The sequence below is a fragment of the Hemitrygon akajei genome, chromosome 5 (genome assembly GCF_048418815.1).
Source record: "Hemitrygon akajei chromosome 5, sHemAka1.3, whole genome shotgun sequence".
NCBI lineage: Eukaryota > Metazoa > Chordata > Chondrichthyes > Myliobatiformes > Dasyatidae > Hemitrygon > Hemitrygon akajei.
The window spans coordinates 118,641,793-118,656,325 of NC_133128.1; the positions used below are offsets into that span (position 1 = coordinate 118,641,793).

The window sequence follows — 14,533 nt, forward strand, 5'->3', positions numbered from 1 at the left end:
TTTTCTCTGTGGGCGGGCTTTACAGTCGATCTCTCTCTCTTTCATCATCCGTCAGTTCAGTTTAGCGTCTCAACTAACCTTGAAGGATGTGCCAAACTACAAAGGTTTGCCAGTTGATGAGTTCTGGGGGAAGCTGTCTAAAGTCAAATCTGTGAGCACAGGGCAGTTGAGATTCAAAGAGCTCTGCCAGTTGATGAAGCTGCTTTTGGTGCTGGCAAGTTCTAATTGTGATGTAGAAAGGGCATTCAGCATGGTGCGTCACATTGAGACAGAATTCAGAAGTCAGCTGTCTCACAAAACACTTGTGAATCTGATGTCTTGCAAAATTAACAAATTCAGCATTAGCTATTAGCATTGAGTCTGCCAACAAAATACTCATCAAGGAATGTGTGTGTGTGTGTGTGTGTGTGTGTGTGTGTGTGTGTGTATATTGTTTCAACATGAGATCAAATAAATTGTTGTGTTCTTTCATAATCAAATGCCCTGTTTTCATAAACCCTTGGAGGTCGATTGGGGGGGGGGAAGGGGATATGGAGTTACGGGGGTCGGGGGTGGTGGTGCTGAAATAAGGTTTTGCAGGGTGGGATGTCTGTTGTCCCAGTACCTCACCGCAAATGTGGACAGAAATGTGAACCCTAATACACATGGCAAGGGTATATAAGGCATTAGTCAGACTGCAATTGGAGTATTGAGGGCAGTTTTGGGACCCTTATCTAAGAAAGGATGTGCTGGGATTGGAGGGGTTCACGAGAATGATCCCGGGAACAAAAGGGTTAATGCAAGAGGAGCGTTTAATGGCCCTGGGCCTGTACTTGCTGGAGTTTGGAAGAATGAAGATTCAAGATTCCAGATTGTTTTATGTTAGTTCCTGTACACAAGTGTAAAGGAGAACAAAGTAGCTGCTACTCCAGATCTGCTGCAGTACAAAACAACACAGTAAGATAAAGAACACAATAAATATAAATACATTTATAGATAGACTGATTGTGGCTACAAGACTCTACAGCTCCTCCTTAAGTATATAAGAATATGGTTTCATTGCATATCTGTATTTTGTACTGGTACTTTTTAATGCACACTTTGTATTTTTTCATACCTCAGTGATTACAGCTTATATTTTAAAGTATCTATTTCCGACTGAGAAACCTTGAAACAATAATTTACTTTGGGATAAAGTTTTATCTTATCTTATATCCATAAAGTGACATTAGGCACAGGAGTGTCTGTACATAAGGTGACTCTGACAGGAAATGATAAAGTAGAGGTGGTTGGGGGCATGGAGGGGTGGGTAAGCTGTTGGAGAGAGTAAATGTGAGCCTGCTAATTCTGGCGTGGATGCTACGTAGCCTCCTTCCTGATGAGAGTGAAACATGAGCAGGCCGGGTGACATCCTTCATGGTGTTACCGGCCTTTTTCTGGCATCTTTCTATATATATGTCATTTGTGGCGGTAGGGTGGTGCCAGCGATGGGTTGGGTAGTTTTGACTCCCTGTGGTGGGGCCTTCCTGTCTGTGGCTGTGCAGTTTCTGTACCAAGCAGTGATCCAGCTTGTCAGGAGGCTCTCCCCCCATAGAATGACATATCTGTAACTATAAATGTGGATAGTCCATCTCTCTTGTGCTGGAGTGAGTCCTGCCCTGGTTCACGGTGGGGCCAGTCACAGGAAATGGCCTCTTCCTGTGGTCTAGTTGGGACTGAGACTCCAGAAAGCTAAACAGCTGATGGTATACAACTAACCCTGTTACACCTCTTCCGTTTTATTCCGCCATCTTTGCAGGGTGGATGCAGAGAGGGTATTTCCTCTTGAGGCAGAATCTAGAACTCAGCACGATAAGTCAGTATTTAAAAGTAAAGGGTTTGTGAGTGTTTGGGACTTGGTTCCTCAAAGAGCAGGAAAATGAGAGTCATAGGTACAGAGGCATAGAGCGTTACCAGCACAGCAACAGGTCTTTCAGCCCACCTGCTCGATACTAAACTGTTATGCCTCCAGATGAAGAGTCTCACCCCAAAAAGGCAGCTGTTTATTCCCTTCCATCAATGCTGCCATCTGCTGAGATCAGCATTTTGTGTGCATTGCTCAAGTTTTCTGGTATCTACAGAATCTCTTGTGTTTATTATCTGTTCCTGCTGCTGTTAACCAGAAGTGGCCCAGTGGCAGAGTGGGTCGAGCCACTGCCTCCCACCTCCATAAAGCACAGTTCAATCCTGAAGTCCATCGCTGTCTGTGTGGAGTTTGCACGTTCTCACTGTAATAATCTGAGTTTCTCCCAGATGCTCCAGTTTCTTCCCGCATTCCAAGACGTGCAGGTTGTGGGTTAATGGATCGCTGTAAATTACCTCAAGAAATATCGACTGTTTATTCCCCTCCATAGATGCTACCTGACTTATTGAGTTCCTCCAGCGTTTCTATGTGTTGCTTAAGATTTCCAGTTTCGGCAGAATCTTGTGTTTGGCATCAGTACAAATTCTCCTCCCCCAGATGCTGCTGGGCCTGTTGAATATCTCCAGCCTTCCCTGCAAGGGAATACAAGGGGCCATAACTTTAAGGGAAGAAATTATAGGAGGAATGTCAGAGGTACAGTAGTGGACGGTGAGTAGAAAGTCCTGCCGGGTGGTGTTAGAGGCATTTAAAAGACTTTTAGATGGGCACATTTATGAAATGAAAATGGAGGACCATGTAAGAGTGAAGGGTTAGATTGATCTTAGAGACACAACAAGGTGGGCCAAAAGACCTGTACTAATCTGTACTGTTCTGTGTTCTATGCTCGAGGTTCCCCGCTCAATTCCAGAGGCCAGCTGGTGTTTCAGCTTTCGGCTTGGAAAGAGGGAATCAGGAAGAGGAACCTGGTGAAATGTTGTGAATATATTCCTCCCTCTGCGAATGCTGCCTGGTCTTTAGAGTATCTCTGGCCTTACCTGTTTAATTCCAGAGGTCATCTGATACTGGGCAGAGCGCATAATCCAGAGAAACACTCTTGGATCGAATGCCTCCATTGGCAGGAGTGGGTTGACGGAACAGGAGGATGGGAGCTACAGAGTGGGGTATCTGCTCAGGAGATGGGGGTGGGGTTTAGTGCAGCCGTGGGGCATGGGAGGTGAAGGATGAAATATTGTCCAGTGTGTGATCAGAGCAACAAGCTGTCCACTGGAGGAACTCAGTGTGGGTGAGGTCGGTCGTTCGCTGGCTGGGGTCATGGAGCCACAGAGCACTACAGCACAGAAACAGGCTCTCCACCCCATCTAGTCCACGCCAAGCTGTTATTCTGCCCAGTCCCATCGACCTGCTCCTGGATCTAGCTCTCCATAACTCTCCCATCCATTGATGATCAAAACTTCTCTTAAATGTCACAATCAAACCTACATGCCACACTTCCACCAGTGGTTGATACAACACTCGCTCCACCATCTGAGTGAAGAAGTTTCCCCCCAGGTTCCACTTAAACATTTCACCTTTCACCCTTAACCCATGACATCTCGTTGTAATCTCACCCAACCTCAGTGATTTTGTATATCTCAATCAAATCTCCCCTCATTCTCCTACGCTCCAGGGAATAAAACCCTAGCCTATTCGAGCTTTCCCTGTAACTCAGGTCCTCAAGTCCCAGCAACATCCTTGTAAATTTTCTCTGCCCTCTTTCAATCTTATTATTATCTTCCCTGGCTTCTCTGACGGTGGTGTCTGAAAAGAGGATGCTGTCCAAGTTGCATGCCATCTTGGACAATGACTCCCATCCACTCCATAATGTACTGGTTAGGCACAGGAGTACATTCAGCCAGAGACTCATTCCACCGAGATGTAACACTGAGCGGCATAGGAAGTCATTCCTGCCTGTGGCCATCAAACTTTACAACTCCTCCCTTGGAGGGTCAGACACCCTGAGCCAATAGGCTGGTCCTGGATTTATTTCCACTTGGCATGATTAACTTATCATTATTTAATTATTTATGGTTTTATATTGCTATATTTCTACACTATTCTTGGTTGGTGCGGCTGTAATGAAACCCAATTTCCCTTGGGATCAATAAAGTATGTCTGTCTGTCTGTTCTCCCATAAAGCCAAAGCCTAATCCAATTTACTATCTTAACCTGAACTCCTAGCAACTTAACTGTCTGGACCTGTGCTGAGTACCAATGTGGTGTGGTTGGACCCTTGAATACCTGTCTGACAGAGCCTTCATCACTGAGTGACTGATTGAAGAGGCCATTCTGTCCCTCATCTGAGCCAACATGAAATAATGTGAACTCAGTCTCCTTCATCCAATACCTCTTCAAACCCTTGGTTCAAAATTCAAAGTAAATTTGTTCTCATCGTACATATATATTACCACATACTACTTTGAGATTCATTTTCTTTCAAGCATTCACAGGAAAAATAAGGAATACAAAAGATGCAATAGACCGACAGGCCTCAAACCTTGGGACAGGCCACATCTGGGCTCTCAGATATCAGGCCGACAACCTCCAGTTCCTGGCCCGGACTTGCGGACCCGACCTTTGCGCCTCTACCCCTGGACTAGCAGATTTTGATCTTTGACGTTTGGGCTATGCATTGGCAGAGCTCTGAACGGCAGCAGAGTTCCAGCAAAGCTGGGGTTCTGGGAGAGGATTGTAATACAGTTTTCAACCTCAGTTCATTGTGTAATGAACTGATCTGTATGAACAGTATCCAAGACAAGCTTTTCACTCTCGCTTGGTACATGTGACAATAATAAACCAATTCCAAATCCAGTTCCAATTCCTGGATAACTGAAGGTCCAAGAAATGGTCTTGGGCAACGCAGGGGTGTTGGAGAGGATCTTGGACAACGCAGGGGTCTGTGGAAATAGTCCTGGATAAAGCAGGATACTGGCACAGGTATTGGAAGGGGGTCTCAGACAAGCAGGGGAATCGGGAGAGGGTCTCATGCAAGGAGGGGTCTGGGGAGACAGTTTCAGACAAAGCAAGGATCTGTACAGAAGGGTCTCAGATCTTTACAGCAACAGCTTGTCACTCAAATCCTTTTCCTGCTCCCGAATGGATTCCTCCTCAGGGTCGCCCTCTGACTGTCCGGTTCTGCGTTCATCTGCATCTTCTCTGCCTTCTTCCACAGCTGGTCCTTCTCCCTGTGAGAAACAATGGGAGATGTCAGGGGGACCGCAGTGACCTGTACACCACACCCCTCACATCTGCACACATCCTTACCCCTCAAACCTACTCAGACTGACTGCTCACTTCTACACACCCAAAACTTTCACACCCACACTCACCCATCATGCCCACACAAACACCCCTCATAACTACACTCACCTCTCACACACACACCCCTCATACCCACACTCACCTCTCACACCCACACACACCCCTCATACCCACATAAATATCCCTCACACCCACACACTTCCCTCTCACACCCACACACACCCATCATACCCACACAAACACCCCTCACACCCACACAAATACCCCTCACACCTACACAAACATCCCTCACACCTCCCACACCCACACACACCCTCACACCCACACACACACCGTCATACCCACACAAACACCCCTCTCTCACACACACACACACACAAACACCCCTCACATATGCACACTCATCCCATCACACCCATACAAACACCCTTCATACCCACACACTCACCTCTCACACCCACACAAATATCCCTCACACCTACACACATTCAGCCCTCACAACCACCTTGCACCTTATTGTTTACCTGCACTGCACTTCGTCTGTAACTGTGACACTTTATTCTGCACTCTGTGATTGTTCTCCCTTGTTCTACCTCAATGCTCTGTGTAATGATTCGATCTCTATGAACAGTCTGCAAGACAAGTTTTCCACCGTATCTTGGTTCATGTGACAATAGCAAACCAATTTACCGGTTTAACTTTATTGTCTCTGTTCTGCAACATTCTGCAGGACCCTGCCGTTCATTGTGCATGTCCTGCCGCTGCTTGAACTGAATCCAAAGGAAGGGTTTCGAGCAGAAACATCGACTGTGGATTTCTCTCCGTAGACTCTGGCTGAGGTTCCCCGCACTTTGTATGGTGCTCCGGCATCACCATTCTCTTGTGTCTCTATACCTTCACACTAATCCGAGTCACATTCCTTGGCCGACCTCCTCAGTTCATCCACTTCTGGTTGCAATCTTAGATAACCTTCTTCACTGCCCACTGCACCAGCTTTGGTGTCAGCCAGAAACGTTCATGCATTGAACAGAGAACACAGAACAGAACAAACCCTTTGACACATGTTGCTGTGCCAATGTTTCAATCTATTCTATGACCAATTCACTTCCATATAACCCTACACTTTTCTATCATCCCTGCGCCTATCTAAGAGGCTTTTAAATGTCCATAAAGTATCTGCCTCTATCACCACCCCTGGCAGGGCATTCTGTGCACCCATCATTCTCTGTGCAAAAAAACTCACCTCTGACATCCCCCTATACTTTCCTCCAATCACTTTAAATTTATGTCCCCTCATTTTAGCCATTTGCACCCTGTGAAAAGCCTCTGGGTGCCCACTCAATCTATGCCTCTTATCATATTGTACACCTCTATCAAGTCACCCCTCATCCTCCTTTACTCCAGAGAGAAAATTCCTAGCTCACTCAATCTTTCTTCATAAGACGTGCTCTCTAATCCAATCAGCATCCTGGTAAATCTCCTCTGCACCCTCTCTAAAGAACAATGTTAACAACATTGTCATGCAAACTATTAATATAGATGACAAGCAACAATGGACCCATACCAGTCCATACGATATTGGCCTCCAATATGATGCACAACCTCCACCATCACCCTCTGCTTCCTTCCGTCACTCACCCTGTGTGATCTCAACTTCAGGACGAGCCTACAAAACCCTTGTCAAAACCCTTTTGCTAAAGTCCAAGTAGATAGTTAATGTTAAGTTCATTGTCAATGCACAAGTACAATGGAAAACTGAATTGCAGCAGCCTCACAGACACAAACAGGAGCATCAGGTAAACAGCACTGACAAAAAGAACGCAACAAACTTCACGGCAGGCCAGCAGGGAGCTCATTGTTTGATTCTCTTCACAAAGGAGTTTGTATGTTCTCCCCATGACTGTGTGGGTTTCCTCTGAGTCCTCTAAATTACACAACATTCCAAAGACGTACGTTTACGGATAGTAACCTACTAATCATTATCCTTATCTTCAAATATAAATTGTACACCATGTTTACAACAAAAAACATAATTAGTAGAAATAAGGTCCATGTTAATTGTAGCACCTGTGTAGCGCTTGTCTTATCCCATATGACTCTTTATGCGAAAAATCAAATTACAATGTGCTAGTTGGGCATCAGACGCTCTAGATATCGGAAGGAGGCAGTGAATAGAGAACACACACTTCTGGAGGTAAGTTTTTTTATAAAAATAAAACAAGATATACAACTTCTAATATTCTGTTTAGGTTCCAAATCTCAGATACCAACAAAAACAACTGCTTTCAGTTAGAATCAGTGATTTTCATCAGAATAACCTTTATTGCTCCAATTTCTCTAACTTATTAGATCTAGTGTTATTCCCTATTTAAAGGTTTACAGACTAACCTCTCCTTTTATTTATCCCTAGTTAGTTAGAAAACTAATTGAATTCCTATTCTGAAGTATTATGGTTAACCTCAGTTTCAGTTCCAGGTCAGTGTGTCTACAAATTCAAATTCAAGCTTAACTCCATTCACAGCAATTTTCCAATATCACAACTTTTAAACAAAGTAAATCTCATTCAGTAGCTTATCCAAGTCTTTGGAAAAATAATCAGTCCTTGCAGAAAATCAAATTCAGGTCCTTCGAATGAAACTAAACGCATACATCCAAGCATATTAAATCCTCTACATCATGAAACATTTCGTTCCCCTGCCGGTTCTTTGATCTTGGGTGGCTCGCCACCTTGTTTCTTGTTTCGTTGGATGAAATAATTGATCATCCATGGAAATTCGATTCACAGCACTTAGAAAAAAACACGGCCAAATCCCTTGGTGTGATTTAACAGAACTAATTCCCGGTTTACAGTCGAGATCTTGGACTCTCGTCTCTGTTGATATTGTCTTGTTACAGCTGCTGCTTGTTATAGTAGTAGCTGTAATAGATCTGTTGTCTCTCCTCCAGAAGTTTCACCCTGAAGTTTTCAAGTAAGTAGGGTACAGATACTCACTACTAATTCCTCTTTTAACAGTTTATATCTTTAGTTTCTAATAGTTCGCTGCATTTCTCTTGCTTTCCCGCATTGCGTCAGCCACACCTCGTTCTTGCATAGTTTTTTTCCAAGTTCTTTTTCTTTAACCTACTAATCTAGTATCTAAGGGGAAAAAAGGAAGCAAAAAAAGAAAAAAAAAGAAAAACTAAAAAAAAGAGAGAAAAAAAGGGCTGTTTATAGTATCTCACAAGAATACATAAACATCAATGTCGTCAACTCCGATCCTCTCAACATAAATACGATTAAAGCTGAAAAAACCAATAAGCTTGGCACAGGGCCATTACATCATATGAAAATATTGAATAAATGGTCTCCATATCTTTTCAAATTTAATAGGTATCGAATACACCACTTCTAATTTTTTCTAAATTTAAACATAACATAGTTTGAGAAAGCCAATGAAATACCGTGGGAGGATTAATTTCCTTCCAATTCAACAAAATAGATCTTCTAGCCATCAAAGTGAGAAAAGCAATCATTCGACAGGCGGAAGGAGATAAATGGAGTGAGTCCATCATCGGTAAACCAAAAATTGCGGTAATAGGATGGGGTTGTAAATTGATGTTCAGTACCGCAGAGATAATATCAGAAGTATCTTTCCAATATTTTTTCAAAAGCGGACATGACCAAAACATATGAGTTAAAGACGCGATTTCCAATTGACATCTGTTACAAATAGGGTTAGTCAACTTTGCATATATATATTTTTTTCTTTTTTTATATTATATATTATGAAATATCTAGATTTACCTTGTTCATATATATACTATATGGTTCATGTTTCGGGAAAAATTATTTATACTGTATTCATTGCTTATGTATTCTTTCATGTGTAATGAGAATTTGTATGTTTGTAATCTCTTTATTAATATATTAATTGTATTTTGTTCATAATATTATTAATACTAATAAAAAGATTGAAAAAGAAAAGAAAGTTCTTTTTCTTTAATTTCGGTAAACCTTGTTTTCGTCCCTCCACAGGTGGAGCTTTCTAACATTACGTCTTTGGGTTTAATTAATCCAGGTTACATAATGCTAAATGATAAGATTGATTAGCTTCATTGTCACAAAGTTGCAATGCATCATTCGCATCAATGACCAACACAGTTTGAGGATTGTGCTGGGGGCAGCCTGTTAGTGTCACTATGCTCCTGGCGCCAACATAGCGTGCCCATAATGTACGGACCCTAACCTTTGGAATGTGGGTGAAAACAGGAACACCCAGAAGAAACCCACATATTCAAGCTCCTTACAGTCAGCGGAGGGAATTAAATGGGTTCTATTCCATTTATTTCTTTCCTGGCTGCCTGCAAGAAGACGAATCTCAAGGTTGTGTACAGTGTATGCACTTTGAACTTTGAACTTGTTGGTACGGCCGTTTTATTAAGTGCTTTTTGAGCAGCAGTCAATCCGCGATCTGAAGTGTGAGAAGACGTAGCTCACTCAGGTTCGCTGATCGACTGCATAAGGCATCGGTTAGAAGTAGAATTAGAATTAGAATTTTAGTTTTTGCATCCATTTCACAGCACAAGGGAATAAAAGTCTTTAGGTCGTGTCTCTGTCGCTATGTACAAGAAATAATGAAGGGAAATGTGGGGAAGATATTGCCCAAACACTAAGATTGTATACATAGGTGTTTTCTTATCATGCATATTCAGTCAGATATGCAATCAGGTCAATGTGTATTGATAAATCTGATGGCCTGGTGGAAGAAGCTGTCCCGGAGCCTGTTGGTCCTGCCCTTTGCTGGAGTGGACCATGCTAGAGTGTGGGACTTTGAGGCTTTAGCTCTTCAAGGATTCAGCGAGGAGAGGCTTGAGTGAGAGAAGGTGAAAAAGCCACAGGTAGATTTTTATTTCCCCCAGTTTGTTTGTTGTTTTCCTTCTTTATACTTGCAGAGTTAGAACAGTAGGGATGCCAGGCAGGATAGTTGAATCCTTACCTTGCAGGATGTGGGAAGGCAGGGAGACATACTGTGTCCCCGACGACTACACTGGCAAGGAGTGCTTCCAGCTGCAGGTTCTAACACTCTGCATTCAGGAGTTGGAGCTGGAACTGGATGAGCACCGGATCACTCGGGAGGCTGAGGGGGTGAATAATAGGGCATATAGAGAGGTAGTTGCACCCAAGGTGCAGGACACAGGAAACCGGGTGGCAATCAGGAAGGGGTTAAACAGCCAGTGCAGAGAACCCTGTGGCCAACCCCCTCAACAACAGGTGTACTACTTTCGATCCTGCTGTTGGCAGTGGGGGTGGGGGGTGGGGGGTGATGGGGAATGACCTAGCAGTGGAAAGTTTTCTGGCCCTGTGACTCAGATAGGAAGTTGGGAGAAGAAGTGAGTTGTGGTAATAGGGAATTTGATATTTAGGGGAACAGAAAGGAGGTTCTTTGGCTGAGAAGGAAATTCCCGGATGGTATGTTGCCTCTCAGGTGCCAGGGTCAGGTACATCTCTTTGGCATTCCTAAGTGTGAGAGTGAGCAGCCAGAGGTCATGGTCCATGCAGGTACCAACGGTATGGGTGGGATGAGTGACGAGGCTCTGCATAGGGAGTTCAGGGTGTTAGCTGCTAAGTTAAACACAGCCCCTCCAGGGTTGGTGATCTCAGGATTGCTACCCATGCCACATGCCAGCGTGGCCAGAAATAGGAAGATTAGACAGCTTAATGTGTGGCTAACAAATTGGTGTAGGAGGCAGAGTGTCAGATTTTTGGATCATTGGGCTCTCTTCCAGGGAAGAGACGGTTTGCACGCAGAACTGAAAGGGGACTAATATCCTAGGGGGAGGGTTTCCCAGTGCTGCACGGGGAAGGTTGTGGGTTTAAACTGGAGTTGCAGGAGGATGGGAACCAGAGTTCCAGAACGGGTAGTGGGGAGGCTGTGGAGACAGATGTTGTTAAGACTGCAGACAAAATCAGAATTCAAAGGGTTGATCATGGTGTGACTAATGTCTTGAGCTGCATATATTTCAATGCAAAAAGTAGAGTAGGAAAGACAGATGAGCTGGGCATGGATCAACACAAGGAATTATTATGTAGAAGCCAACATGGCTTTGTGCATGGTAGGTTGTGTCTATCCAATCGTAGAGATTTTTGAGGCAGTTACCAGGAAGGTTTTGATGAAGGCAAGGCAGTTGTCTACATGGTCTACATGCAAGGCACTTGACAAGCTCCTGCATGAGAGGCTGGTCAGGAAGGTTCAGTTGCTTGTCATACAAGATGAGGCATAAATTTGATTAGACATTGGCTTTGTGGTAGAAGCCAGAGAATGGTTGTGGACGGTTGCCCCTCTGACTGGAGGCCTGTGACTAGGAGTGCTACAGGGATCGGTGCTGGGTCATCTATATCAATGATCTGGATGATAATGTGGTTAACTGGATCAGCAAATTTGCCGATGACACCAAGATTGGGGGTGTAGTAGACGATGAGGCAAATTATCAGAGCTTGCAGCAGGTTCTGGACCAGCTGGAAAAGTGGGCTGGAAAATGGCAGATGGAGATTAATGCGGACAAAGTGTTGCATTTTGGTGGGACCAACCCCCGGGTAGATCTCACACAGTGAACAGTAGAGCACTGAGGAGTGCGATAGGACTCAGCGAGCTGGGAATACAGGTCGATAATTCACTGAAAGTGGCGTTACATGTAAATAGGATTGTAAAGAAAGCTTTTGGTACATTGGCCTTCAAAAATCAATGTATTCAGGAGATGGGATGTTTTGTTGAAGTTGTATAAGATGTTGGTGAGGCCTAATTTGGAGTATTGTGTGCAGTTTTGGTCACCTACCTACAGGAAAAGTGTAAATTAGATTGAAAGAGTGTGGAGAAAATTTACAAGGATGTTGCTGGGTCTGGAGGACCTGAGTTATAAGGAAAGTTTGAAAAGTTTAGGACTTTATTTCTTAGAACATAGAAGATTGAGGGAGATTTGACAGAGGTGTACAAAATTATGAGGGGTATAGATAGGGTAAGTGCACTAGATTGGGATTGGAATTTCCACTGAGATTGGGTGGGATTGCAAAAAGTTTGAAAAGTGAAAAGTTTAAAGGAATATGAATAGAAACTTTTTCACTGAGAAGGTCTTGAGCGTGTGGAACGAGCTGCCAGCGCAAGTAGTCCATGTGAGCTTGATTTCAACATTTAAGAGAATATTTGGATAGGTTCATTGATGGCAGGGGTATGGAGGGCTGTGGTCTGGGAGCAATTTAAATAGTTCGGCATGGTCTGGATGGGCCAAAGAGCCTTCTCCTGTGCTGTGCTATTTTATGACTTTGTTATAAGAATAAACATTGAACAAGAGAGAACAAAGAAATGACAAAGGAAAAAGCAGATGTGTTCATCTCAGACTCAGACTAGAGATAATAAAAATCCCTGTAATGACAATTAACCCATAGCATAGCCAGATTCAAGTAGTGTGACACCTGCCACTGTAAAGTAAGGAGCTTTTTTTTAGAAAAACACAGAAGGAACTGTATCATAGCACTGGGATATTCACTGAACAATTGCACGTATATTGGTGATTATATAAAAAATGCAAACATAGGAAACTAGAGTACAAGAAAAAAATAACAAATCTACACTCAATCCAACAATATTTGGCATTGGAGAGCATCCAAAGGAGGTTCAGGAAGGATCTGGGGAATGAAGGGGTTAACGATAAGGGGGAATCTCATTGCAATGTATGAAATATTGAAAAGCCGAAATAGAGTGAATATGGAGAGGCTGCCTCCCATAGTGGCACAGCCTCAGAATAGAAGGATGTTTTGCTTTAGAACAGAGATGAGGGGGAATTTCTTCAGCCAGTGAGTGGTGAATCTGTGGAATTCATTGCCACAGATGGCTGTGGAGGCCATGTGATTGGGCATATTTAAAGCATAGGTTGAAAGTTTCTTGATTAGTGAGGGCCTCCAAGGTTTGGGGAGAAGGCAGGAGAATGGGTTTGAGAAGGGTAATAAATCAGCCATAACGGAATGCTGGAGTAGTCTCAATGGGCTGAGTGGCCTAAATCTGCTCCTATGTCTTATGGTTCATCTATACTTCCAACATGATAAATGACTTCCTACCATCGTCCTCTGCCTCCTTCCACCAGTCCAACTTAGTATCCAATTGTCTAACCCACCCTGGACCCAATGTGATCTCAAATTCTTGACAAACCTGCCTTGTGGGGATTTGTCAAAAGCCTTGCTGAAGTCTATGGAGATAGTCAAAGACAAAGTTGTTTATTGTCAGATGCGCAAGACCTTGGGTCACAGATACATGCAGCTACCTCACAGGCAGAGAGCATCAGATCAGCAGCATCTGCAAGGACTACGTAATGCGGCAGTTAGCACAACGGTGTGGCAGCAGGAGCGTTGTTGCCCGGTTCCCGTCACTCCCCGTAAGGAGTTTGTTTGTTCTCCCCATGACCGAGCGGGTTTCCTCCAAACACATGGGTTAGGGTTAGTGAGTTGTGGGCCTACTGTGTGGGTGGTAGAAGCCTGGCCACATTTGTGGGCTGCCCCCAGCTCACCCTTGCACTGTGTTGGTCACTGAAGCAAAAACAACACATTTCACTGTACGTTCGATGTTCATGTGACAAATAAATCAAATCTTATCGCTTTGCATTAACATGGACTTTATTTGTCCTAATTGTGTTCTTTATTGTAAACATCATGCACAGCTTATGTTTAAAGATAAAGATAATGATTGGCAAGGTCTTTGGGGTGCGGTGGAAGAAATCGACAGGGACAAGGCGAGAACGTAGGGACTCCTCACAGACGGCAGCAGGGATTGAACCTGAATCGCTGGTGCGATAAAGCATAGCGCACTATGCTACTGTGCCACCCCTATGATCAAAGTGGCCATGGTGTTGTTAAGCTGTGGTGTAGGTAGATACATTTACCACTATGTCCTGAATGTTCCTCTTGGTCACCTCTTCAAAACACCCCATCATATATGTGAGACATGATCTCTCATGCACAAAGCCATGCTGTCTCTCTCTATCAGACCTCGCGTTATACCAATGTGACAGCTGGGCATGGTGTCTCCCTGCAGCAGGTTCTCACCCTCCGCTCCCTGTTCCCAATCTCACCTGACGAGCTCGATTGTCCTCTCCTTCAGCGACACCACCATCTCCCTGAGGACCTTGCTTTCCTCCTCTCTGCTCTTTGCATCTTCCTGTGCCTCCTTCAGCAGCCCCCTCAGTTCCTCCTCAGCCACCTTGGCTCTGTGAATAGATATGGGAAGGTAAATGCCTCCAGTACGGAGCACACAAACCCTTCCCCTCCTGACAGAGTACACGGTTAATGGCAGGATTCTTAGCAGTGTGGAGGGACAGAGGAACCTTGGG

The 14,533-nt window shown here is 44.0% G+C and overlaps 1 protein-coding gene across 2 annotated transcripts in view; it reads right to left on the minus strand.

Annotated features, from left to right (window-relative positions):
- Positions 1-1,159: 1,159 nt before the first annotated feature.
- The window catches only part of LOC140728107 (uncharacterized), a 72,348-nt gene continuing 58,974 nt past the window's right edge, over positions 1,160-14,533 (minus strand). For both annotated transcript variants that reach the window (XM_073046306.1, XM_073046305.1), the window contains exons 11-13: positions 14,276-14,410; positions 4,976-5,103; positions 1,160-2,514 (exon numbers count right to left, since the gene is read on the minus strand). In XM_073046306.1, coding sequence (XP_072902407.1) covers positions 4,992-5,103; positions 14,276-14,410 — 247 coding nt within the window. In that variant the 3' untranslated portion in view covers positions 1,160-2,514; positions 4,976-4,991. The remainder of the gene's footprint in view (positions 2,515-4,975; positions 5,104-14,275; positions 14,411-14,533) is intronic.